Genomic DNA, 24,438 nt, shown 5'->3' on the forward strand with positions numbered 1-24,438 from the left:
TAAGCATCAGAGTGAAGGGACTGTCCCTGCAACTTCTGTGGAGTTAACATCTGAGTGTTTTCTCAGTGACTTAAGTGCAAACAGGAGCATACTTGAAACCCAGTTTAGCAAGAGGTAACCAAATGGAGGGAGGTGCTTTTTTTTTTACTCAGAAATAGATTTTTTGAGCTGTCCAAGAGAAGAAATGCATAAATCAATACAAGATGAAAGACCCTAGATGCAGGATGTTTTATATCTGAAATGTAAAATGGTTTTTTGTATGCATCAAAATGTTTTAAGAGGCCAAACCGCCTTAATATTGGGAGTTAACTCAACCATGGCGCCTTAATTTGGCCCTTTGCTTCCTGTGATAACAACTGGATGCATTTTTGTATGTACCTTTGTTGGCTTTGTCTCAAAATTCAATCTTTGGCATCTCTTAAGTTTTGACTGCTTGAATTTGTTGCCTTTGAGAACAACTTTCACACATCATAGTCTAAATTACAAAATAGCTCTTCCTCTAGCCCCTGGCCTCCTGGCAAAATAGGATATTTTTCCATAGGTTGTGCATGCTATTACATATCAGTCAGAATGGACACTGACCAGACTGAAAGTGAGCCAGCTCTGATGCAGAAGCCATGTAGTCCTGCTAATGAAGTGTTTGAACTGGAGTTAATATATCCTAACTCTCTACATAGCTTTTGTATGGCCTGTTCAAAATAACTGGAAGCTTTTGAAGCCGTTCATGGAATTATTATGAAAATAATGCCGTTGGCTATGATCAGAATTAGAGCCTGGATTGCTTGGTTCAACAAGTTCGGGAGAACTTCCTTATCTGTTGACACGAAGGTGTTTTGGAATTTGGTTTATCTTTCAAGTGGTGGGACAGGTTATGTGTTAATGACTTGGGGTTTTCTCTCTGTTCCTTGCAGTAATAGTCCATATGTTTTCTCAATTGTTCATCCCTCTGTGCTAATCACCTTTTTTATTCTGAAGTTGCTTTATTAGTAAGGGAATTATGTAAATTCAGGAGAAAGTGTCTTTTGTTCATAATTCTGCTGTGCAGCTGTGCATCAGGGATGATGTCCAGTTTCAGGGTGATTTATTAGCTCTTCAGCACTGAGATAGTTTGTACTTTGAGACATGGCCTAAAACAACCTAAATGCCAGGTGTTTTGGGTTTTTTTAAATATGGAATACATTTGAGCTTTTCATGTAAGAGACTTTACAAAAACTTAGCCTTTTTTTAAAGAAAACTGACATTTTCTTCTTTGCCCTTCCCACCCCTTAGGATGTATCTTAAAGAATATGTCACAAAACCTGGGAACACTAAAAATTATCAGTGTCATAAAAATGAACAGAAATACAAAGTTTTCATTTTTAGACCAGTCCTAAATAGTTTTCTACTTCAGTGGATGTCAAAACTAGGGAAATAAGAAAATAATTAGAAGCAGATACCGAAAGTGGGAAAATAACATTAAATACTGATTATTAATTAGACATGAACTGCAGAAGTTGTCTTACAAGTGTCAGATCTGCTTATTTAACCAAGGCTTAGCTCTGCATGATTTATGTGCAGTGCTGTCCTTGTCCAGAATTATAGTACTAAGAGAGGTCTATTTAATAACAGACATCTCTAAACAGAAGGGCTACACACCAAAAATAGACTTCAGAAACATTTAGAAATGTGTATGTCACTGAGTTAACAACGAGAACTTGCTGCTGAGTCACTGAGGAAAGGTTTTTTTACAATGCACTCTACTTGGCATTTGAGGTAGAGAACAAGGTTTTTAGAATTTTAGAAGGAAATAGAAAAATGAATATTTTATTTCTAGAAGTTTTAATTCAGTTATTTTATTAAACATCTGTTTTCCAGGTGCAAAAACTGCAAGCTATTTTGAAGCCGATGATGCTAAGACGTCTCAAGGAGGATGTGGAAAAGAACCTGGCCCCCAAAGAGGAAACCATCATTGAAGTTGAACTGACAAATATTCAGAAGAAGTACTATCGTGCTATTCTTGAAAAGAATTTCACATTTCTTTCCAAGGGTGGAGGTCAGGCAAATGTACCTAATCTTTTAAACACTATGATGGAACTAAGAAAATGCTGCAATCATCCATACCTTATTAATGGTAGGCTGCCTACTTTTCTGCTCATTTGAAAAATGGTTGTAAAAATATTCACTAGGTATAAATTCTATTTTAATGTGTCTTTATTTATTCACTTATTTTAAGTAGAAAAGTGAGATAACCTTTTAGTTTTTAATAGGTATGGATGTGTGCTACCCAGGATAGCATTGCTGTTGCAGCTGCTTTTTTTCTGTGCTGCTTCTTTCCAAGGCTTCCTGACAGACTCAGCCCTGACAGAGTTAATGTTGGTATTATAAAGTTTTCCTTTCTGTTATTTGTGACAAACAAGACTTCAGCTATCAATTAGCTAGCAGGTTGTTGGATGCTGACATGAATATGGTAATTTTTTCTTCACTTATAGTTAACAGCTACTTATTTTCTTGCTGTTGTACATTATAAGGTAGTAACTTATTTATGAATAAAAGTTGCAGAGTAAGAAATCGTGATCAAGTCTTCTTTCATGGCCACATGTTGTCAGTCAGTTTTCTTAATTTGACTAGTAAGAGAAAGGTTAGGGTGAATGTCATATTTGACTTCAGTGACCTTTTCTGTGTGATGGTTTTAGGTCAGGATTATCTTTGGCAAGTAGTATGGAATCATAAAGTATCTTTTGTACCTTTTGTGTAAAGTATCATAAATTGAAAAGAAGCCATAGGGATTATTGAGTCCAACTCTGTGCTTCCTCACAGAACTACCTAAAACTAAGTCATATAACTTAAGGACCAGATGGTCCTGGAACTCTGACTCCTGGTACCATGACCACTTCCCTGGGGAGGCTGTTCCAGTGACCAGCCCTGTGATGAACCAAGCAGCTCTAACTGTGTGAAGTATGCTAAACTTGTATGTGCTGGTCAGGTCTTCCCTTTGAGGATGTAACACAAGCCTCCATACAGCATTGCATTCTACTAGTTTCTTGTTTCCCAACTCCTGTTTCGTACTAGATATGATTTATGGTTGGTTTATGCTGGTTATAGGCTTCATGATGAAAGACTGTTTTGTTCCAGAGCCATATGTGATTTAAGGTTTTTTATTGTATGACTTCCATATTGCAGTACTTAAGTTCTTTTCCTTGACACTTTTTGTTTAAAAGGGGGGAAATGCTTAAACTGATTCATGAAATTACATCTAATTATATTTCATGCACAAGTAATTATTCCAAAGGCATGATATAGGCTTACTGCAAAACACTTCAATTCGCCCATGCTGGTGGCTGTTCAGTTTCTAAACTCATATGACATACAGTGAAGTAGCTTTGTGGTTCTGGTGCAGGATTTGTTGGGGCTTTTACTTGAATTTTTGACTTAAGTTAATCCATTGTATAAATGAGTTTATCAGAATAGTTTAGGCTGTTCAGGGTATCTGAACAGGGTGTCTGAAATACTTCTTGGCCTTCAGCTAGTTTTTAACTTTGCTATTATTTTTCCTTATTTCATATTTGTTGAAAGAAAAAAACCTGAATATTTTGCTGCTACTTTGTTTTGTCAAATAGAGTTTATGAGCAGTGTTGCCTACAGCAATGATTTTTATTTTTTTTTTCAGAAGTCTTGTACCATTTAATATGATTTAGAGACTAATAAAGTTCAGGTGTTAATTTAGAAAACATCAAATATTTTTTGATGACTGTATCTTAGTCTTAATAAAGGGAGGTGGATTTGTCTCTTAAATGCATTTATCTTTATAACATTTTTATGATATTTTGAACCTTTGGATTTGCTTGGTGTCATTCAGCAACATGACAGGTGGATTGAACCTTCAGATTTGAGGGGAAAAAGAAATCCTGATGTGTTAGTGTGGAGATGGAACTAAACAAATACATTCTTTGTAGTTCTAGGACAGAAAATGCTCCTATATGCTGTAGTCCTCTGAGCCCAAGATTTTATTTTGTTGATTGATATTTAACAACTTTGTTGTTAGTGTAATGGCACAAGTTTATTTTATTTCTGCTAAGAGTTTTTGCAGTGCGAAAACTTATGATTGCATAGTATTCTCCTGATGAATGATTTCTTGCAGTAGCAAGTTGTTTTCTACTAAAACTAAACTACTTTTATAAAAGTGTCCCTGAATCCTCATTTTCTTCTTAGTTTGTGGGATTTGTGAGCAAGCAGTAGTGTAAATGTATTTGAACATGTAAACATCTTTTGTTTTGTGTAAGAGTTGCAAGCAAGTTGCTTCCACATAACCTTCAATTAAGGCTATATGATGGAAGTAGTAGGGTAGGAGTTGAATGTAAAGTGAGGTTTTTGTTTCTTGACTGATAGATGTGTTCTGTGATCTTCTGAGACTGTGAGTAGACTTCTAGAGGTAGTTGTTGCATGTTGGGTATTCTCCAGCCAACTTGGGTAAAGCATTGTCTGTCATTTTTCTTAGGGCTGGACTCCTTGTTTTCTCCATAGCAACCATTCTCAAGTACTTATATGTCATTCCTCTCTCTATCTCCAAGAACCAGCAGTGGGGAATGCCTCTATACTTACACATCTTAGTGCCGAACACCAGAAAGACTCCTTATTCTGTTTGTTGTGCCCTCTTGAGCCCTAGAAGCCTCTCCTAATGAAGAGTAGAAGTGGATGTTTCCCTGATTGACCAACCACACATTCAAATACCTTCCTTTAATCCCCTGCTAAAAATCAGCTAGAATAGGAAGCAATTTTACAGACCTGCAAGTACTGCATCAAGTAACTTTTGGGTAACAGGCTGCTCGGTGGACATGACATAATTGCAATTGAAGTAGGAATTAAATAGAAGAGTTGGTCTTCTACATGTAGTTATTGAAAGAGCAGACTTTTGGAGTTATCTGTAGTGGATTTGGGTCTTGCTGAGATCAAGCTCTGATACTGTAAATTCACCATTCATTAGACAAGATTGTGGGTTTGTTGTGGTGTGATTTGCTTTTGCAGATGTTGTTCTTGCATATTGGGTTGCTTCACAGTAGTGAAACTTAAATCTGGATATCGCAGTTGAGTCAGAAATAATTGCTGTAACCTGGAAAGACAACTGAAATTACTGTATATGAACTGCTTGACAGCCTGCTGTATCCTGGAATTTCCAAAGTTCATACAGAAGCAGAGATTTACTGCCCAAGATTCTACCTGTTTTACAAAGATGGGCAGTGATATGACTGAAGAACTTTGAGTGTCTGCTTACACCCATTTCATATGAGCTTACTTTTCTTATATGCAAACCATTTGGAGGAGTAGTGCTGGGAGCAGGGAAGCCGGATCAGGAAAATCCAAGGACGTAAAACTATCTTGCAATGCGGTCACATCTTGAGTCCATCAGGTTCTGTAAAAGCGAGTAGTGTGAGTGCACAGAGCTGTCAGGCAGCCTGCCCCGGCTGGAATCCGGTTCAGGCACCGCATTACGGCAGGCACTGAACCAGGGATCGCACAGGGAGGGTGTGTTTCCATGTTTGTTTACAGGCATCTTCTTTGAGCTGGGGTTTGAGAGAGAGATGCTCAGCAGAAGCCTGGCAGTAAGCTGTTCTTCCCCCTCCCCCAACCCTTCCATCTTGCCTTGTGCTATTCAAAAGCAGTGTTGAAACTGAGTATTAGACAAAATAGAAATACTTTATAAACTTAATTGAAAAAAAGATGTCTCAAAAAAAGGGCTTATTTGGAGGTGAAATAAGCTTAGAACAAAGATTCTTATCCTTTTACATGCCAAGAACGGCAATCTGGTAGTTTTTGGAATTGCCCACTTTGTAGAAGTGACATAAAAATGGAATAAAAGCACAGGAGAGGTTGAAGAGAAAGCTTGAACTTGGTCTGTAGTCTTCCAATAGTGAGCAGAACAAGGAAATAGTTGCTGCTGTGTGTATCATTCATAGGCAAAGAGAGAACTTCTGACTAATGCTGTAAAGAATTAATGCATTGGATAGCTTCATCAAACTGAACAAAAAAAATACATTCAGTGAGAAAAAACTAAATAGAAGGTAAAATAATAATTTCATAGCTGCTTCTCCCTCAGTTGTTTTTTTGTTTGGATTTTGATTTTATAATTAGTAATGAAAAGAGCAGGTTCAGGTCATGTGGATGTTTAAGGCTGATTTTAGATGCACAAACATTAAATGAGATTTGTGTCCCTTGTATTATCCTGTAGAAACAAGACATTGTTTTATTTCATGTTATATTTTTAAAAGAAAAAAAAATTCATTTTATCGGTTGAAATAGGTTTAATTTTTTTCCATCTTTTTTTCATATTGAATTGTGTGTGTCAATAGTTCTATGAATTTATTTATGAAAAAATTTAGGATCATTCAATAGAGGAAAAAAATAATGAATTCTCAGTTATTTTTTATTTATGCTGTATTTGTGTATATGTTTGCTTCAAATTTAAGCTTAATATTTTTTATAAATGTTTATTTTTTTTATAAATGTTTATTCACACAGTGCTTAAAACATTCCTGCAGTTTCTATAGGGTATTGAAGACCAGCTCATTGTTTATTAATAAAACCCTTTGCAGTGTTCATGTATTGCTGTCCAATCTTTGCAGGTGCTGAAGAGAAAATTTTGGAAGAGTTTAAAGAAACACACAATGCCGACTCTCCAGATTTTCAGCTCCAGGCAATGATCCAGGCTGCTGGCAAGCTCGTACTGATTGACAAGCTGCTGCCAAAACTGAAGGCTGGTGGCCACAGGGTGCTTATCTTTTCCCAGATGGTGCGCTGCTTGGACATACTGGAAGACTACCTCATTCAAAGACGGTGAGAGCAACAATATAATACAATTATAAATAAACTGTGCCTTCCTCAGTGACCACTGCATTTAATCTGTGAATAATCCATATCGAAAGGGAAGAAATTAAAACAGTATTTTCTATAGTGATCTGACTATGGGAAAGAGCAAACCTGGAGGTTGCAAGTATTGAGGCTTTTCTTTTGAGTGAATACAAAACGACCTCATATGGAGAGCTTTAAACCTCTCAGTTTATCTCTCAGTTAAATGATTTGGTGGCTCTAGAGTTTTTTATTTTAGGCCTAAATTTTTATTGAATTCATTGGAGTGAAAGTCTGTTCTTTACCAAAAAAGAGACAAAGTGGTATGTCTTTACTGATGAAGATAGTCTCTTATTCATTGTAGTTCTTCTAACCCCATAGTAGCATATTTGTCTTTTGTGTTTTAAACTGCATATTCTTCTAAAGAAGCAATGCCACTGCACTAAAGCAATCCCTGTAATACATCTATTTTTTTAGGTACCCATATGAACGAATTGATGGTCGAGTGAGAGGCAACTTGCGTCAGGCAGCTATTGACAGGTTTTCAAGACCTGATTCTGATAGGTTTGTTTTCCTGCTGTGTACAAGGGCAGGAGGTTTGGGCATTAATCTTACTGCTGCTGATACCTGCATCATTTTTGATTCAGACTGGAACCCCCAGAATGACCTCCAGGTAATATTACAAGAGATGATTTCATTGAAAATTATTCTTTGCCTTTTTACTGTGAAATTTTCTTCACCTGCAAGAGAAATTATCTGTTGTTGCTGTCTAGAAAGCATAGAAAATATTATTTATATTGAAAAATAAACCCCAAACTTTTAAAGTAGGTTCTCTGTATTGATTATTTCAATTCTCTTATCTGCCATTTGTAACTGGTAACTGAATATGTCTTTGTTTCTTCAGGCTCAAGCACGATGTCACAGAATAGGGCAGAGCAAATCAGTGAAAATTTACAGGTTGATAACAAGGAATTCTTACGAAAGGGAAATGTTTGACAAAGCTAGCTTGAAGCTGGGCCTCGATAAGGCTGTGCTACAATCTATGAGTGGAAGAGAAAATGCCACAAATGGGGTAAGGATTAGTTTTTTAAGGTGCATTATCAACAAATGCTATGAACATGTTACACTTTGCTTGCCTGTTAGCATTTTAGCTGGAGAGCAGTGCTTTTCAGATGGAGTGTGGCTGATAGTTTGAAGTCGGGTTAAATAAGGGCATTGGCTACACGAACCAGCTCCGCCTATCAATGGCTCACTTATTGCCAAAAGGGGGCAGGTGGAGTCACGTTCCCTCAATCCTGATCTATTCTCATCATTCCACCCTTTACATTATGTTGATCGTGGCACTTTATGGAGCTCTTCTAGTTAGTTTTTGCTGGTGTAGCCTTTTTTCTTCAGGACTTTTTTTTTTGCTTTAACTTTTCTGTCAGGCTAGTAAGTTAAATCTGCTCCCAGGAGCAGTTTAGCAGTCATCAAAACTAAGGGGATTCAGTGACAATGAATTATTAAGTTGTTTAAACCACTCACATAACTTCACCCTGAGAATTTTGTTGTTTGTATTCTTCTTTAAAAGGTGATTTCAGAATGAATGTTTAATTGACTACCACCACATTATCATAGAGTTTCAGTTCTTAAAATGCGAAAGAGGACAATCCATGAGATTGTGCTGTCAGATGAACACATTGGCTGTCAAAAAAACCCAGAACTGTAAGCCCTCTTATGTGTTACAGGTGCAACAGCTGTCTAAAAAAGAAATAGAAGATCTTCTTCGAAAGGGGGCATATGGTGCTCTGATGGATGAGGAAGATGAAGGGTCTAAGTTTTGTGAAGAGGATATCGATCAGATTCTCTTAAGGCGAACGCACACAATTACTATTGAATCTGAAGGAAAAGGCTCAACATTTGCAAAGGTATACAATGACATTCAGAGGAAAATGAATAAAATGTGATCAGAATAGATGGAAGTATATTAAATTGCCTTCTGTGTAAATTTATTTTTTCAGTGTACCTGTCTTTTTACTTTTACTCTTTACTTTTTACTCTTCCAAAGTATTGTATTTGCTAGTGAAAAACAAGTATTCTTCATAGCATTCAGTTAAGAAATCAATCCATGTGTTTTTACTTTTACTAGGCTAGTTTTGTTGCATCTGGGAACAGGACAGACATTTCTTTGGATGACCCTAATTTCTGGCAGAAGTGGGCAAAGAAAGCTGAGCTGGATATTGATGCTCTAAATGGAAGGGTAAGAGCTTTATAGCTCTTTCTAGCTTTCTAGTTGAAAGAGTTTTTTTTAAGGAAATTGAAGATTTCCCCTCACCTCCTTCCTAAATTGATACATTTTACCGTTCATTTTAGAACAACCTAGTTATTGATACACCAAGGGTAAGGAAGCAAACCAGACTCTACAGTGCAGTCAAAGAGGATGAACTGATGGAGTTTTCAGACCTGGAAAGTGATTCTGAAGAAAAGCCTAGCACAAAGCCCCGTAGGCCTCAGGACAAATCACAAGGTTATGCAAGAAGTGAATGTTTCAGGGTGGAGAAGAACTTGTTGGTTTATGGGTAAGATATGCAAATAAAATATACTAATTGGGACTAAAGATCTGAAAATAAATTATATATAGTAAATAACTCATCCTTCTCTTGGACACAAATACTATCATACTGTATACTGCTTATACATGCTAGTCAGATTATTTTTTGGTTGATATATGTGTAAATTGTGCTTATACGTGTTACTTAAAGTATCTGACTGTCTCACAGATGGCTATGAACTCACTGATAAAATAAGTGGTTTTGTTATGACAGAATATTTGTTTCTGGTTTCTCAGAGTATAGAATTCTTGAGTTAATGAGTTTTAATCTCTATTTTCTAAGTGCTGAAGACAGTAATAGTGTATTTGTAAAGAAGAAAATGTTTTTGAAATCAACAGTCCATCTAGACTTTGTCACCACTTAAATTCAGATATTTGATACTTGATATTTTTTCCTTTGAGTGTGCTAATTTGAATTTCATCACTTTGCAAGCAGGTAGCTATATTTGACTTCTGACATGGTGGCCTTCAGAATGACTGTCTTCATTTTAGAAATCAGTGTACAACCGTTGCTAGTAATAGGTTTCTGGATCAAAGTAGGAGTGGTTCCTCAAATCCCATGATTGTTGAGTTTCCTATTTGTAGCTTACTGGGACCTTTAGAGTTAAACATATGTACTTTATTAATTAGAGTGTAGCTCAATTCCAGCTTTACGAGCAGTGAACTTATTGCCGGTTCTGTAAAATAAACATCCTTAACTCTTTGGTGCTGGAGGTTGGATTCCCTGACATAACCTGCAAATGCAAAATGTATTATTGGTCCCAAGTTGCTTGATACCAGGAGTTAAATTGAAAGTCACAAATTAAAATACCAGTACCCTGGCTGTTGTATTGAACATATTTTTCTTATAGCTGGGGTCGGTGGACTGACATCCTCTCACATGGGCGCTATAAACGTCAGCTAACAGAGCAAGATGTGGAAACCATCTGCCGGACTATCCTGGTGTATTGTCTTAATCATTACAAAGGGGATGAAAATATCAAAAGTTTCATCTGGGATCTGATCACTCCAACTGCAGATGGGCAAACTCGAGCTTTGGTTAATCATTCCGGTATGTCTACCACAATCAAATTATGATGCTAGTAAATAGGAAAGAATTGCTTCAGTTGTGCTATGTATTTGGTTTAAACTATAGCCATTCTGACATGTCGTAGGATCTTGTCAGATTTTATGAGTAAGGTGGGCTTTGACTTGGCCTGTACTTAAAGGGGAAGTCTCCCTCAGACACTATGTAGAATGCAGTGCTCTTTCCTTTAAATCAGTTCTAAACAAATACTCTGACATAATTTTTTGCTGGCACCTACTGCTGGATTTAATCTCTTTTAAATTGCCATAAATCAGAAAGCTTGTTTCCTTACGGCCATTTAGATTCATGAGAGTTTTTACAAGAAATATTTATATAACACCATTTTCTGGCTAGCACTCTGAATTTTTGAAATCTTCACACCTAAATTTGCATGAAAGTTTTGGTTGATTGTTACTTGCAATTTTCTCTACTGAGTTATGTTGCTGTTCAGTTTTTGGTGGTTCTGTTGCCCTCAAAGTAATGAATACTTAGCTTTAAACGTATGTTTGTCATGTTGTTTAGGGTGAGAGCTTTTCTATTCAGGTTGTGTAAGAAATATTGGGGGGTTTTCTAGGTCTGTCTGCACCAGTGCCCAGAGGGAGGAAAGGGAAGAAAGTAAAAGCCCAGAGTTCACAGCCAATGCTGCAAGATGCTGATTGGCTCACAAGCTGTAATCCAGATGTATTATTTCAAGAAGACAGCTATAGGAAACATCTCAAACATCACTGTAACAAGTAAGTACTAATAAATGTTTCATTTAGAGGTTTGGGATTTTTTTTTTAACTACATGGTTTTGAAAAGTCCACAACTTCATTTAGATATATTTAATAGAACACAGGGCCATTTAATAGGATGTAAAGGCCATTATTACTTTTTAATTTGGGGATAATCATCTTAACAGGTATCTGGATACTTCTGTAAGCTCTTTATGACAGATCAGCACAGTTCTGAAGAAAATTATTCTCTACTTGTTAAATAAGAATGGAATCAGATAAGGTGGTTTTTTTTAACATAGAGAGTAAAGACTATATTCCTACACTAAGTCTATTTCACTTGACAATTGGCTATCTTTAAACAAAAGCTGTTTGTTTCCTACTTTCTTGTGGAGTCCCTTAGGCTGGTATTAAAAGTTCTCTTCCATAGATGTTGAACTCATATATCCAGTTCTTAGTTTCAGGAGTTTCCTGTAGTAGTTCATCTATATGTGGGCATATCTTTTCATTCTTTCTCTCCATTTCTCTCTTGCTCTTCTCAGACTATACATATATATATATAGACAATGAAATAATATATAATAAATATACAGAATACTTATTCTTTCTCCTTTGAGATGAAATTTCTCACCAAACCCTTTTACCTGATTTGGTTTGTCCTGATTAGATTTTTGAAATTCTAAACATGCTACTAAACCGAAAACCTTTGGGGATAAAGGTCATTGTATATAATGTTTTATTGTTTCATGAATGTCCCTTAAGAGCCTTTCTTACATATTTTCTGGTTTTTGTTTTGTAATATCTTATTTTTGTGTCAGCTTTCTTTGCCATCTCAGTTTTGCTTACTATATTCTCCATATAGACACTGAACTTTGTCCCAAAAATACCTTGGTTTAGAGCTGGAGATGTGGTTGATTACTTTTGGGATTTTGGGATGTTTGGTTTTGTTTTTAAATTTCTACTCTTCATCATATATATATATCATACAGTTGTAATGCAGTGTTACTGAAAGGTCATCGTTACTTTTGTGGTTTGAATATGTATTGTGTCTCATTAATATTGTTTAGTGCAAAGATATTATTGATTTGAAAAGTACCTGTGGGCTGTCAATAGGGGGTGTGATGTGAAGGAGGAAAGGCATTAAGGGGTTTATTAGCTCATTTCCAGATGTTAACCAAGCTTAATTCTTAGCTGATGACAACAGATACTCACAGAATGATGTTAGTGAGTGCACCTCCAAATAAACTGCTTTCTGATTTTCTGAACGGTTACTCAGGTCTGTTATTACATTTCACTTGCTCTTAAAGTAATAACATTCTTTCCTGTAACATTATTTTAACCTCTCAGGTAACATGTTTTCATTACTTGCTATATCAGTTTGCAGATCTGACTTAAATTAATTTTTTAAATACTGCTTCTTTAATAATACAATAGAACAATTGCAAGGACTGGGAAGACTAGTAAATATGCAAGCATGTTTTCAGTTGCTATCTTTTTACTCCACTTCCCAGATTCACCAGGACTAGATGAATTGTAGAAGCCACATGTTTTTAGCACAGGTAAAATCAAACAGAGGTGGAGCCAGTTAATAATCTGAGTAATTTCCTTTGAAAGACACCAGTTGGATTTGGCTTTTTAAGAATTAGTGTCCTTTCTTTAAGTACCGTGTATGCTGGTTTAATGCATAGGACTCCTGAAAGGTGCTAAGAGCCTCTGGTTTTTGGTTTATCTTGGGTTTTATTTCATGCTTCTCCTTTTTGGCTTGATGTAACAGCTGTTATTGCTTAATACTAAGATGATAGAGACCCTCAACAGCTTATTTACATAGCCACACAGGGAGCAGGGACACCTTACTGGTCCCAGTTACTATGCATACAGAAAGAAGCATGTCTGACATGTTTTGAATTGCAGACATGACCTTCATTCAAATCCCTGCTCTTCCAAGGTTTGATTGAATAACACGTGTGAAACCGGGTATTGCTCCAGTTGCATCTGATCTCTAACAAGGAGCTCTCAAAACTGGTGGTGGTCTAAATTTTTCATGCAAGTGGGTGATCAGATTACTGCTTCCCTGGTCACCCTTGCTGTTCCAGGAGCAACAGCAATTCAACAGTTGCTGTGATGGATTTGGGTACAGTGTGAGGGCAGGCTGAGTAATCTCCATTTTAGCTGGTACTGGTTTTACTTCATGAACTAGGCAGCAGGGGGTGCCCTGAATTGGGTAAACATAGGAGAGCAGGATTATTTTCAGGTAGATACTTTTTCTATAGAAATGACCTCTTTTCTAGTCTCCTTGAAAAGCCAGTCTGCCATTCTCTCTCCTGCCGGCTTCGAGTGTGACCACAACATCTGACAGTGCTTCCAAAAACGACTGCAGTATTGCAGAAATGGGGAAAAATAAACTTGGCAACGAAGATTTTTCACTTCCTTGTAACAGTTAGGTTGTGCGTAGGTAAAATTTAATAGCAGTTTGAACTATAAAGAGTAAAAATAGTTAATATCTCCCAAGGGAAATGGGGGATTATTTTTCCCCCCCATTCTCAGAAGCAAAAAGTTGTATAATCTGAAAAACCTGACATTCCATATTGAGGGTTTATTGTAAGGTAGTAAAACCAGATTTTATATCTCGTTTATTCCTACAACTTCTGATGTGCTTCCAAAAATGGTATTAAGGCAGCAGCTGAGGAAATTTTATGAGATAATGAAGCAGAACAGTTACTGAAAGCCATCTGCTCAGTTGTTTACAAACTTGCTTCAATACTTCAGAGGCAGTGGTAGAGTACGTGTCTAAACTTCACAAGCTGCACTAGGTAGAACTAAATGAAATGCGCTGGGGCCGGGCTGAGCTGGGTCCCTCTCTGTGCAGTGTAAGCAGTTGCCAGGCAGGCCTGTTGGAAGCCAGCAGAAAGCACCACACAGAGGTGATTATGTGCCACCATCTGTCACGCTTCAAGCCTACCATACAGCATGGCTAATCAGCCTTGGCAGGATGATGGATGAACAGCAGCAGCTGCCAAAAGCCACTGTTGGCAAACAGTCCTGAAGTTAAGAACTTTTTCCCCCCTCTGTCTTCCTCTCCAGGGTCCTGCTGCGTGTCCGCATGCTCTACTATCTACGACAAGAAGTTATAGGGGACCAAGCAGACAAGATCTTAGAGGGTGCTGACTCAAGGTTAGTGCAAGTGTAGGTTTATTTTTTTGCTTTATGACTCTGGCTTTTGTAAAATACATGTACTATAATAATGCAGCGTTTAAAGGTGGTCACACTTTATCTCTTATATGTCTGCTCTCAAGCAGCCTTATTATTTTATCAAGTGCCGTGGGTAATTTTCTTGGGGGAAAAAACGATGTGGGAAATGACAGAAGGGGATTTGCTGTTCTGCTAATATTGAGGGATTATTCTATCTGAATTTAAAAAATTTAAAAAATACTAAGACCTTAAATGAGTCATATTTAGATAACCATTTGACTCCCAATATAGCCTAATGTTGGGGGGTGGTGGTGTTTCTTGGGGCTTTTTTGGGTGATTAATTTTTTTTGTTGTTTGTTTGTTTAATAGTCCTAATAATTTCTTAGGGTATTTCAATTTCTGTCTTGGGTTTTGGGGTGGTTTTCTAGCTCAAAATTTATATTTACAGAACACCATAAACCAATTGGGTTTTTTAGGCTGTTTTTTTTTGTCGTTGTTTTGGTTTTTTTGTTTTTGTTTTGGGTTGTTTTAATCTTTGTCCAGAAATAACTTTGAGAATGTATATAATGCTGTCTTCACAGTGAAGTAGATATATGGATACCTGAGCCATTCCATGCTGAAGTTCCTGCAGACTGGTGGGATAAGGAGGCAGATAAATCCCTTTTAATTGGAGTATTTAAACACGGTAAGTGGTGTCTCACTCTCAACAAAACTCAGTAGTAAAGCTTTCAGTGTGTAGGACTGTTCAGTCATAATATTAACAAGTATTGTTCCAAAGAACTGTTGGCTTGTATCTCCCTTTTTTCTTGCCTGCATTAAAAACCTAATATGAGCTGTAAATATCAGATGCTGTTTTTAAATGTTTGCAGAACATTTGAGAAGAAAACATTACTTTCTTGGCTGTAAATAAAACAAAGCCATATTTGTTTAAATAATAGCCAAATAGTAAGATAGATCTCCATAAACTTTGCTTCCAGCACTGCTTCACTTGCTAACTCTGCCAACCAGTGTCAAAGTGGACGGTGGGCTTAACCTCTGCTATTAATCTGTACAAGTGCCTCCTGGGCTTTGTTCCAAGCAATATTTCACAAATGTCAGTGTTGAGAACTCCCGGCTCCCTTGAGTGGGATGCAGCCTTGTTAACTTTGAAAGGCTGGGGATGCAGAGCTGGCATGATATATACAGTGAGCGATTCCTGATTATAATCCCAATTCTCTGGAGGTCGCAGAGGTATTCTCAGCAGCCCAGCCTGACTAAAGGGGAGAATGATGGCTTATAAAACCTTTCATGATTACAGTTTGGCTTGAGGCTCTACAGCAGTTAGGAGCAGTGTGTTGTAGTACAAATCCTAATTGAATTGTGCTGTTCTGCCTATGTACAGCAGCTCTGTGTTGTGGGCTCAGCTGAGGCAAGTCTAGTCTAAAAATCATTTTCCTGCAGTGCACTGTTGGGATCTGCCATTTTCCATCTAGTCAACTTGGGCAGTAAAAAAGCAAACAGCAGTTTGAAAACCATAGAGGGAACAGTGTCATCTTACTGACATGCATCATCCTAAACCTAATAAGACAGGTTCGTTGGCCTTACGTATAACCCATGTATGCAGCATTTTTGCAGCCTATATTGAGGGTTCCAGCCGGGCTGGAGCTATTGAAAATACGTGTATGTGTGTGTGTCTGTGCACTTCCATTTGCGTCTGCGTGTTTCCCTCTGTCGAGTATTGAATGTCAAGAACCATTGTGAAAATCATACAGCAAACTTAAAGAAGTTTTTCACTTGTGAAAGATTTTTACTTTATTTTTTAATGACATGGAATTTGATGCTTTCTTCATTGTCTTATATGGGTTAACATTATTGATGGGAAAATGTTTCTGTGCTGTTGGAATTTACCAACATGAACAATTTTTTTACATGAATTAAATGTTTCCAGCATGGCGACAGCTCCTTTGTTTTATTTAAAGCTAAATTAATGAATCCAGAAAATTGTACTTCTACTACCTAGACCTGTTCTATTCACAGCTGGTCATAGCTTTTAAAAAAGCATTTGTCTCCCACTCTGCACGCAGGTTATGAGAAGTACAATTCTATGAGAGCTGACCCAGCACTGTGCTTTCTGGAACGGGTTGGCATGCCTGATGCAAAGGCCATAGCTGCTGAACAGAGAGGGACAGACATGTTAGCAGATGGCGGTGATGGGTAAGGAGGACATGAAAAAATTAATAAACTTTATCAACATTGTATATGTTGGCATGGGTTCATGTGTCATATTATACTTACATGTTGCCTGAGGATATGAAGTGATCGCATGATGTAGAAAGTACATAGATTTGTTTACACAGTTGAGCATGAAATACAAATGTGTAACTTGGTACACCATACTGATGGCTTTTGTAGCTTTTTTGCTTTTGCCCAGAATATCATCCCTTTCTCAAAACCAATATTTTTCTTGAAAATATTTTTAAAATATTTTATAGGGGTGAATTTGACAGAGAGGATGAAGATCCAGAATATAAGCCAACCAGAACTCCTTTCAAGGATGAAATTGATGTAAGGACTCCTAGTTTTCTGTAATTACAAATATGTACAATTATAATTGATTCTCCATATTTATTTTAATGCGTGCTTTTTAAGTTTGAGCGCTACCAGATAAACGCACCTTACAAAGATTGTTTGCTGCTGTGTTTGAGAGATGACATATTTTTCTTCTCAAATTATGACATATAGTCAAAACTGAAAACTAAAATAACTTTCATCTTCTCCCCAAGGAATTCGCCAACTCACCTCCAGAAGACAAAGAGGAGTCCATAGAATTACACCCAAGTAAGACTACAGCAAATAAAATTAAAAGAGCAAAAAGGGATCGTTTAGTAAGAGGTGGACTGTTTATATTAGCACATGAGGGGATAGGAGATGTTTTGGGACAATATCACAGAAAGCTTTTTGCTGCCAAATCTCTCCATGCTTCACATTCTTCAAAACAATTGCATACTGTCTTTGAATAATCCACGTTATGGTTCTCTGGATTTCTAATTACATAGGAGAAACCGTGATGATAAAGACCGGATGTTTCATAATGCAGCCGTTGATGGTTTTGCCGAGATAATCTTGGAAGTTACAAATACGTTGTTTCCTCAGTATGGAGGAAAATTGCCAAGTTTAAGTGAGAATAATAAAGTGGGAAATGATAACTATAGGTGTTTCCTCAGAGGCAGAATGATCTTCTTAGTAATGTATTTAAAGATGCATTACATTAATTTAAATACTTGGTGTTCATAATATCTTTACATTCATAACATCGAATCATAGTGCTTGATGGTTATCTCAAAATGCTTCACAAGCATTTCTGAGTTCTTAGAGTTGGATGGTTTGAGTCTATTTTTTTATCTCTTACCAATAGCAATCCTATTTCTAATCCACTATGCACCAGTATTACAGGCACACGTTCTTATCTGATAAAACAGGAATCCAGTTATAGCCATAGAAACTTTGAAATGTTTAGTGTTGGTTTTGCAGTGCAAATACTTCTCTGTTCTCTAGACAAGCACAGTGAAAGCAACGCTGAGTTAGGGCAACTCTACTGGCCCAACACTTCAACCCTGACTACCCGTCTGCGTCGCCTCATTACTGCCTATCAGCGCAGCTATAAAAGGCAACAAATGAGGCAAGAGGCGCTAATGAAGACTGACCGCAGGAGACGACGGCCTCGAGAAGAAGTGAGGGCACTGGAGGCAGAAAGGGAAGCTATAATAACTGAGAAACGACAAAAGTGAGTTTCCTGGTGATATCTTACTTTAAATTTTATTTGAGCTTGTGTGTCACCCATACTGCTCTTTTGTTTTGAAAGAATAAACTCAGGGGGTTTTAGGGCTTCCAAACATGTTTGGACTGTTATCTATCCAGTGGCCTCACTTCTCTTGCTTCTTCCTTGACTAGATGGACAAGAAGAGAAGAAGCTGATTTTTATCGTGTGGTGTCTACTTTTGGAGTTATTTTTGATCCTGTAAAACATCAGTTTGAGTGGAATCAATTCAGAGCATTTGCCAGGCTTGACAAAAAGTCCGATGAAAGCTTGGAAAAGTATTTTAATGGCTTTGTGAATATGTGTAGACGAGTATGCCGAATGCCAGTCAAACCAGATGATGGTAAGTTTTAACTGACTCTGGAAATCATGAATCTTGTGAGATTGTTGAAACTTCATGCCCAGGTGTAATTATTTTGAAATGGGTGTGCATTCAGTCCATGCTAAAGAGTGCAACTTGGTGTCCTTGCAGAACCTCCTGATCTTTCCACGCTGATTGAGCCGATCACAGAGGAGCGTGCTTCTAGAACTTTGTATCGCATCGAGCTGCTGCGCAAGATCCGGGAACAGGTTCTCCATCACCCGCAGCTGGGGGAGAGGCTAAAGCTTTGCCAGCCAAGTCTGGACCTGCCAGAGTGGTGGGAGTGTGGTAAACATGATAAAGACTTACTGATTGGTGCTGCTAAACATGGAGTCAGTAGGACAGATTATCACATTCTGAATGATCCTGAACTCTCTTTTCTTGAAGCTCACAAAAACTTTGCTCAAAACAGAGGGACAGGTAATGCAAATACTGTCTCTTCTGTAAACCCTCTGGGTGCTGGCTGCAGTCAAACACCCCCAATTGTCCCATCCACACCAGTACAAGAAGAAAAGACTACAGAACAAACAGAGTCTAAAGTTGAAGGGTCTGAAAATCCAGCAGCCAAAGAAAAGTCTGAAATCAAAGAGGAGACAGATACTACAGATAAGGACACTAAACCAGACTGTGATGCTGAGGCTGAGCCTGGCTCTGTTAAATGTGAACTGAAAGACATAGAAATGAGTACAGATGTAGATCCAAAATCTATTTCTGAGAAAGGTTCAGAAGAAGATGAAGAGGAGAAACTGGAAGATGATGATAAATCAGAAGAATCCTCGCAACCTGAAGGTAATACATTGGTCAGATCACTTCACTGTGCTTAGCACAAGCCCCACAGCTGTTGTAGCTTGTGCTAGCTGGTAAGTGGCACACAGGGTGCCATTATGGACTATGGGATGGGCTTACATGTAGCAGTTCCTCTGCCCTTCCACATATCAGGTGGCTAAATAAGCTTTCATAAGAACCATCCAGCATCAGCGGGGTATTCCCCCACAAGGGATGATTTCCAGGATAGCTCACTGAGCCAATAAGCATGGTCTCTGTGCCAAATGTGGAAGGCTGGGGCTCTGCTGTAGTAATTACTGAACAAAAGCCCGAGTTAGAAATGTTGTGTCAAGCCTGGTTGCCTTAGCCTATCTAGCTGGGTAGACACTGGATGTTAATGCCTGATTGTCATTGTTATTCAGCAGGAGCAGTTTCTCAGGGTAAGAATTTTGATGAAGAAAGCAATGCTTCTATGAGTACCGCAAGGGATGAAACTCGCGATGGATTCTACATGGAAGATGGGGATCCCTCTGTGGTACAGCTGCTTCATGAGAGAACATTTGCCTTCTCATTCTGGCCTAAGGTTGGTTAGGAGTAGAAAGATATGTGTCTCTTTTCATTTAAGAAAAATATGGGAAAAGTGGTTGCAAAGTAATAGTGAGCTTTGTGTGAATGATTTGTGGAATGGCACTTTTTCCTTCAAGCTCATATAAACTAGCAGTGGAAATGAAAGAAATTGCTCTTTTTTTGTAAAATAGTGTCATTTAGTAAAGCAATGGACTGCTGGCAGGCATGAGTTCTTCATAAGGGTCCATAACTTTTTGTCAGCAGTACTACCTCTTGCACCACTGTACTGTTTTGAATTAGGAATTATCCCTGCAGAGCAATCTGCAGAATTGAGAGCAGAGACTTTCAAAGATCACCTTTTTATTTTGGGGTGAGGAGATTGTAGGGGAAGAGTTTTGGTGACCTACATGATCTAAGCCATTATGTAATGTTGACAGATGTAATTGTATTAAGGTATCCTGCAAACATAAGCAGCAATTTTAGATAGGATAAAGCTGTATCTTATTTTGGTAACAATGCAGAAAATCATCTAGTATAAAACATTTTTAAAAATACAAAACTAACATTGTAATAAAGCCATACTTAATTTAGTACTCTCCTTTGCAGCAAGGGGACAGAGAAAAATAAAGTAGTAATAGTCTTAAGCTTACTAATCACCATAACAGGGCCATCTGGTTGGGGCAGGGAGGGGGAAGGGGGTAGCAGGGCAAGAGGACCTTGCTCTTAATAGGCTTATTTCTGGGGAAAGCAAGCAGTCTGTTGCAGCTGCTGAGATTTGCTAGTGGCTTTTGCACTGTTTTGCTGTTCAGGAAGCCAACTGATGCTCATATTCCCTAACCAGCAGTATTTCTTAGAGTTCCAAAGTTTCTACTACTTCAGTCAGGCTAGTGTAGAATGTGCTTGAATACAGAAATGGAAAAAAATCAACTAATGTCTATCTTCTCAGCTTTCAGCAAGTATTTTGGAAACATGGGCTAAAATCTTACTCCAGTCCTAGTGTGAAAGTAGAACAGAAAATGTTTCGTCTGTATAGGTTCAGCATAAGTAGACTAATAAACATAATTAGAGATTTTTAGTGTACACGCTTCAGTGAAATTTGAAGTGATAATGGGCGTGGAATGAAAATTGACATTCATTAGATGTCCCTAGGTTGGTGCCCGTTTCATAATGTTGAACTTTATTAATAGTGACGCTAATGAGGATCCACTTCCTAGGACAGAATTGCAGATCCAGCCTCTTGGATCTTGAGAACTGCAGCTTTAAGATACTGATTGCAGATGTGTTTATTTTCCCTTCCTAACTGTTGCTGTTGCTAACTACTGAAGTTTGGTAAAACAACAGTGAGCTTCTATTAAATTTTTCAATTACTTCATTGTCTGTCATACAGAAAACTTGGTCTGTCTTTTTTCCTTCCCCTCACAATATAAATGCAGCTTTTAAATCCTATTAAAGTTTTATTCTACAAAACTGTGTTAGCTTATTGCAAAGTGATCAGTTTATTCCTAACATGCAAGAATAGTTGTTTCTGAATGTCTTCCTTAAGCTCTGGATAGTGGACTGTGTCATAAGACTCATCTGAGTTTAAAAGGTGACGTTTACACTTTTCCTTTATGCAGGACCGAGTAATGATCAACCGATTAGACAACATCTGTGAGGCAGTGCTGAAAGGGAAGTGGCCGGTAAATAGGCGCCAGATGTTTGATTTCCAGGGGCTCATACCTGGGTACACTCCAACAGCTGTGGACAGCCCTCTACAGAAAAGGAGCTTTGCAGAGCTCTCCATGGTTGGTCAAGCCAGCGTCAGTGGCAGTGAAGATCTCACCGCTTCTCCTCAGTTATCAAAGGCAAGGCTGCAGCATTCTCTTTTTTTACATAAAACATTTTATCTTGCATGAGCTTCCCTTGAATAATAGAAAATAAACTAGTATGAATAAAATAGGAAAAACACAAAAGTTTCTTTGAATAAAATGAAGGCTTTGTTTTCAGAGTTATATGTTTGGAGTTTTATTTTAGACTCAGCATAGCAAGCAGAGCTTTGCTAATGTTTAGAAATGCTCATTTTTTTTATTAGGAAGATGCACTCAATTTATCAGTTCCACGTCAGAGGAGGAGGAGACGAAGAAAGATTGAAATTGAGGCTGAGAGAGCTGCCAAAAGGAGAAATCTTATGGAAATGGTTGCCCAGTTACGTGAGTCTCAGGTGGTCTCAGAAAATGGACAAGAAAAGGTTGTAGATTTATCAAAGGCCTCACGAGAGGCAACAAGTTCTACCTCAAATTTTGCATCTGTTACTTCAAAGTTTATCTTGCCTAATGTCTCCACACCCGTGTCTGATGCCTTTAAAACTCAAATGGAGCTGCTGCAAGCAGGTCTTTCACGCACACCTACAAGGCATCTACTAAATGGCTCTTTAATAGATGGAGAACCACCCATGAAGAGGAGGAGAGGAAGGAGGAAAAATGTAGAAGGGCTTGATCTGTTATTTATGAGCAACAAACGGACATCATTGACTGTAGTAAGACCACAACCTTTTTCCTTTTGTCTCATATTTGTTCTTCTGTCTGTGGTATTTCCTGAATGTGTTTTAAGTCTTATTATACTCTGCCTAATAGAAACATACAGTTTTTGCTCAACCAGGTTTTTCCTTTGTTTGGAGCTGTTAATTCTTTTTGAACCAAACAAAATGTGCACATCAGGATTTTACTCTAGCGAATCATAGCTGAGTTTTAGGAAGCTTGTACTTTAAAAATTAATTACTTTTTTTTTTTTTACAAGATATATTTCTAACAATATACATTTTGAGGCTTAAGTATGTCTTTTTTGATGTGTTGAAAAGTGTGTGTCTTGAAGAATATTGGAGGACATTTACTGGAAATGCAAAAGAATCACTTTGCCTTTAGCACTATGTTCTTTATTGCTCACTGATGCTGAATTTTCAAAATTCCCTGATGCAATGATAGTACTTTTTGTAGTATGAGTATTTAAACCCCATTAACTCTTGTGTATGCAAAATCGTGAACATTTCATATCAGTCAGTCCCTGAGATTACTTCTCCAGCTGTTCCTGTGAAGGGAAAACTAATAGAGATGTGATTGTTTTCAGGAGGATGCAGAAATGACCAAAGCTTTTGAAGACGATATGGAAGCCCTACCAGCAAGGAACATTCCATCTCCTGGTCAATTAGACCCAGACACTCGCATCCCTGTAATCAATCTAGAGGATGGGACCAGGCTGGTGGGAGAGGATGCCCCGAAAAACAAGGATCTAGTGGAATGGCTTAAGTTGCATCCTACTTACACAGTAGATATGCCAAGTTATGTACCAGTAAGTATGTGATTCTAAAAGTGTTGTTCTATTGTGTTAATACAAAACTGAGTTTTGCAGATATCAGACTGAATTTCCTCACATTGGGCATAGTCATTCAATTTTGTGGCTTGCTTTTCAATAGAAGTTTTCTCTTTATCCACCATTCCTATTTTATCCACACCCAAGTGACATTGGGGTGTTCAATTTGCTTTTCCTTTCTTAATATTTGTATATAACAGCATGTTAGAACCGTGTTTGTGAAGTCCTGCAGAATTTCTTTGTCGGATACAAAAAAAATTTCTTCTCATGTAATCTGAGAGTAAAATAATGGATCCCTTCTTAAAATTGTTGTTAAAAGGGGTACTGTGATTGGTAATATTTGTCAAGAAATGAAAAGCTAAAAAGCAATAAATTTCTCTTCTTTCCAGAAGAGTGCAGATGTGCTGTTTTCCCCATTTCAGAAGCCGAAACAAAAACGACACAGATGTCGAAACCCTAATAAACTGGATATAAACACCTTGACAGGAGAAGAAAGGGTACCTGTTGTAAATAAACGAAATGGGAAGAAGGTAAAAATTAAGTTACTTCAGTTGAGGTCTTTAATAATGTCTTTGCATGTGGAAAGCAGGTTTTCTACTCCGAGCTTTCTCTTTAAAAGTTTAGTAATTTGGCACCAGCAGTTTTTCTTACTGGACTGTGCCACCTGGTTCCTTTAATTCCTTCTTTGCTCCTCTGATAAGTTCATATTAATCACCTGAGTGAATAACTCTCACTTATTGAACCTATATAGCACATTTTGTCCTTAGATACAAAATTTATTACCAGACCTGTCTAAGCTGCAGCACTTTACTGTTTTTTTAAAAACATGATTTTGTCAATTGAGCTATAACTAGCTGGTTTCCGTGTAGTTTTCCACAGTAAACTGACTCTTTGCTGCTGTCCTTCAGAGAAGAAAGTGTGCAAATAGAAAATATCCATATAAGTAGTTGCTTGGCTTTGTTATTGGGTTTTTGTTAAAGTCATAACCTTGTCTTTTGCATTAGATGGGTGGAGCTATGGCCCCTCCAATGAAGGACTTGCCAAGATGGCTGGAAGAAAATCCTGAGTTTGCAGTTGCTCCAGATTGGACTGATATTGTTAAACAGTCTGTAAGTGAAACTCTCTTTGCATGCGTCACTGTAGGTTATAGCACAGAAAAGTTGAAGGCTCTGTAAATTGATTCTTTATCTCATAGCTGGTTTTGAGAAAATTGTGGTGTCTGGGTAG

At 37.7% G+C, this 24,438-nt stretch overlaps 1 protein-coding gene across 5 annotated transcripts in view; it reads left to right on the top strand.

Moving 5' to 3' along the window:
* CHD7 (chromodomain helicase DNA binding protein 7) overlaps positions 1-24,438 on the top strand; it is a 133,207-nt gene that overhangs the window by 104,164 nt on the left and 4,605 nt on the right. For 3 of the 5 annotated variants that reach the window (XM_015618541.3, XM_015618539.3, XM_015618540.3), the window contains 23 exons: positions 1,855-2,110; positions 6,597-6,807; positions 7,297-7,492; positions 7,724-7,891; positions 8,547-8,726; positions 8,948-9,058; positions 9,172-9,377; positions 10,261-10,460; positions 11,050-11,209; positions 14,270-14,359; positions 14,959-15,062; positions 16,441-16,570; positions 16,849-16,921; positions 17,140-17,194; positions 17,912-18,140; positions 18,308-18,516; positions 18,646-19,323; positions 19,722-19,882; positions 21,483-21,710; positions 21,938-22,381; positions 22,969-23,190; positions 23,601-23,741; positions 24,216-24,320. In XM_015618541.3, coding sequence (XP_015474027.1) covers positions 1,855-2,110; positions 6,597-6,807; positions 7,297-7,492; positions 7,724-7,891; positions 8,547-8,726; positions 8,948-9,058; positions 9,172-9,377; positions 10,261-10,460; positions 11,050-11,209; positions 14,270-14,359; positions 14,959-15,062; positions 16,441-16,570; positions 16,849-16,921; positions 17,140-17,194; positions 17,912-18,140; positions 18,308-18,516; positions 18,646-19,323; positions 19,722-19,882; positions 21,483-21,710; positions 21,938-22,381; positions 22,969-23,190; positions 23,601-23,741; positions 24,216-24,320 — 4,557 coding nt within the window. The remainder of the gene's footprint in view (positions 1-1,854; positions 2,111-6,596; positions 6,808-7,296; positions 7,493-7,723; positions 7,892-8,546; positions 8,727-8,947; positions 9,059-9,171; positions 9,378-10,260; positions 10,461-11,049; positions 11,210-14,269; positions 14,360-14,958; positions 15,063-16,440; positions 16,571-16,848; positions 16,922-17,139; positions 17,195-17,911; positions 18,141-18,307; positions 18,517-18,645; positions 19,324-19,721; positions 19,883-21,482; positions 21,711-21,937; positions 22,382-22,968; positions 23,191-23,600; positions 23,742-24,215; positions 24,321-24,438) is intronic. The other 2 variants (XM_015618543.3, XM_015618542.3) reach the window with 2 other exon arrangements.

Source organism: Parus major, chromosome 2, assembly GCF_001522545.3.
Source record: "Parus major isolate Abel chromosome 2, Parus_major1.1, whole genome shotgun sequence".
Lineage (NCBI taxonomy): Eukaryota > Metazoa > Chordata > Aves > Passeriformes > Paridae > Parus > Parus major.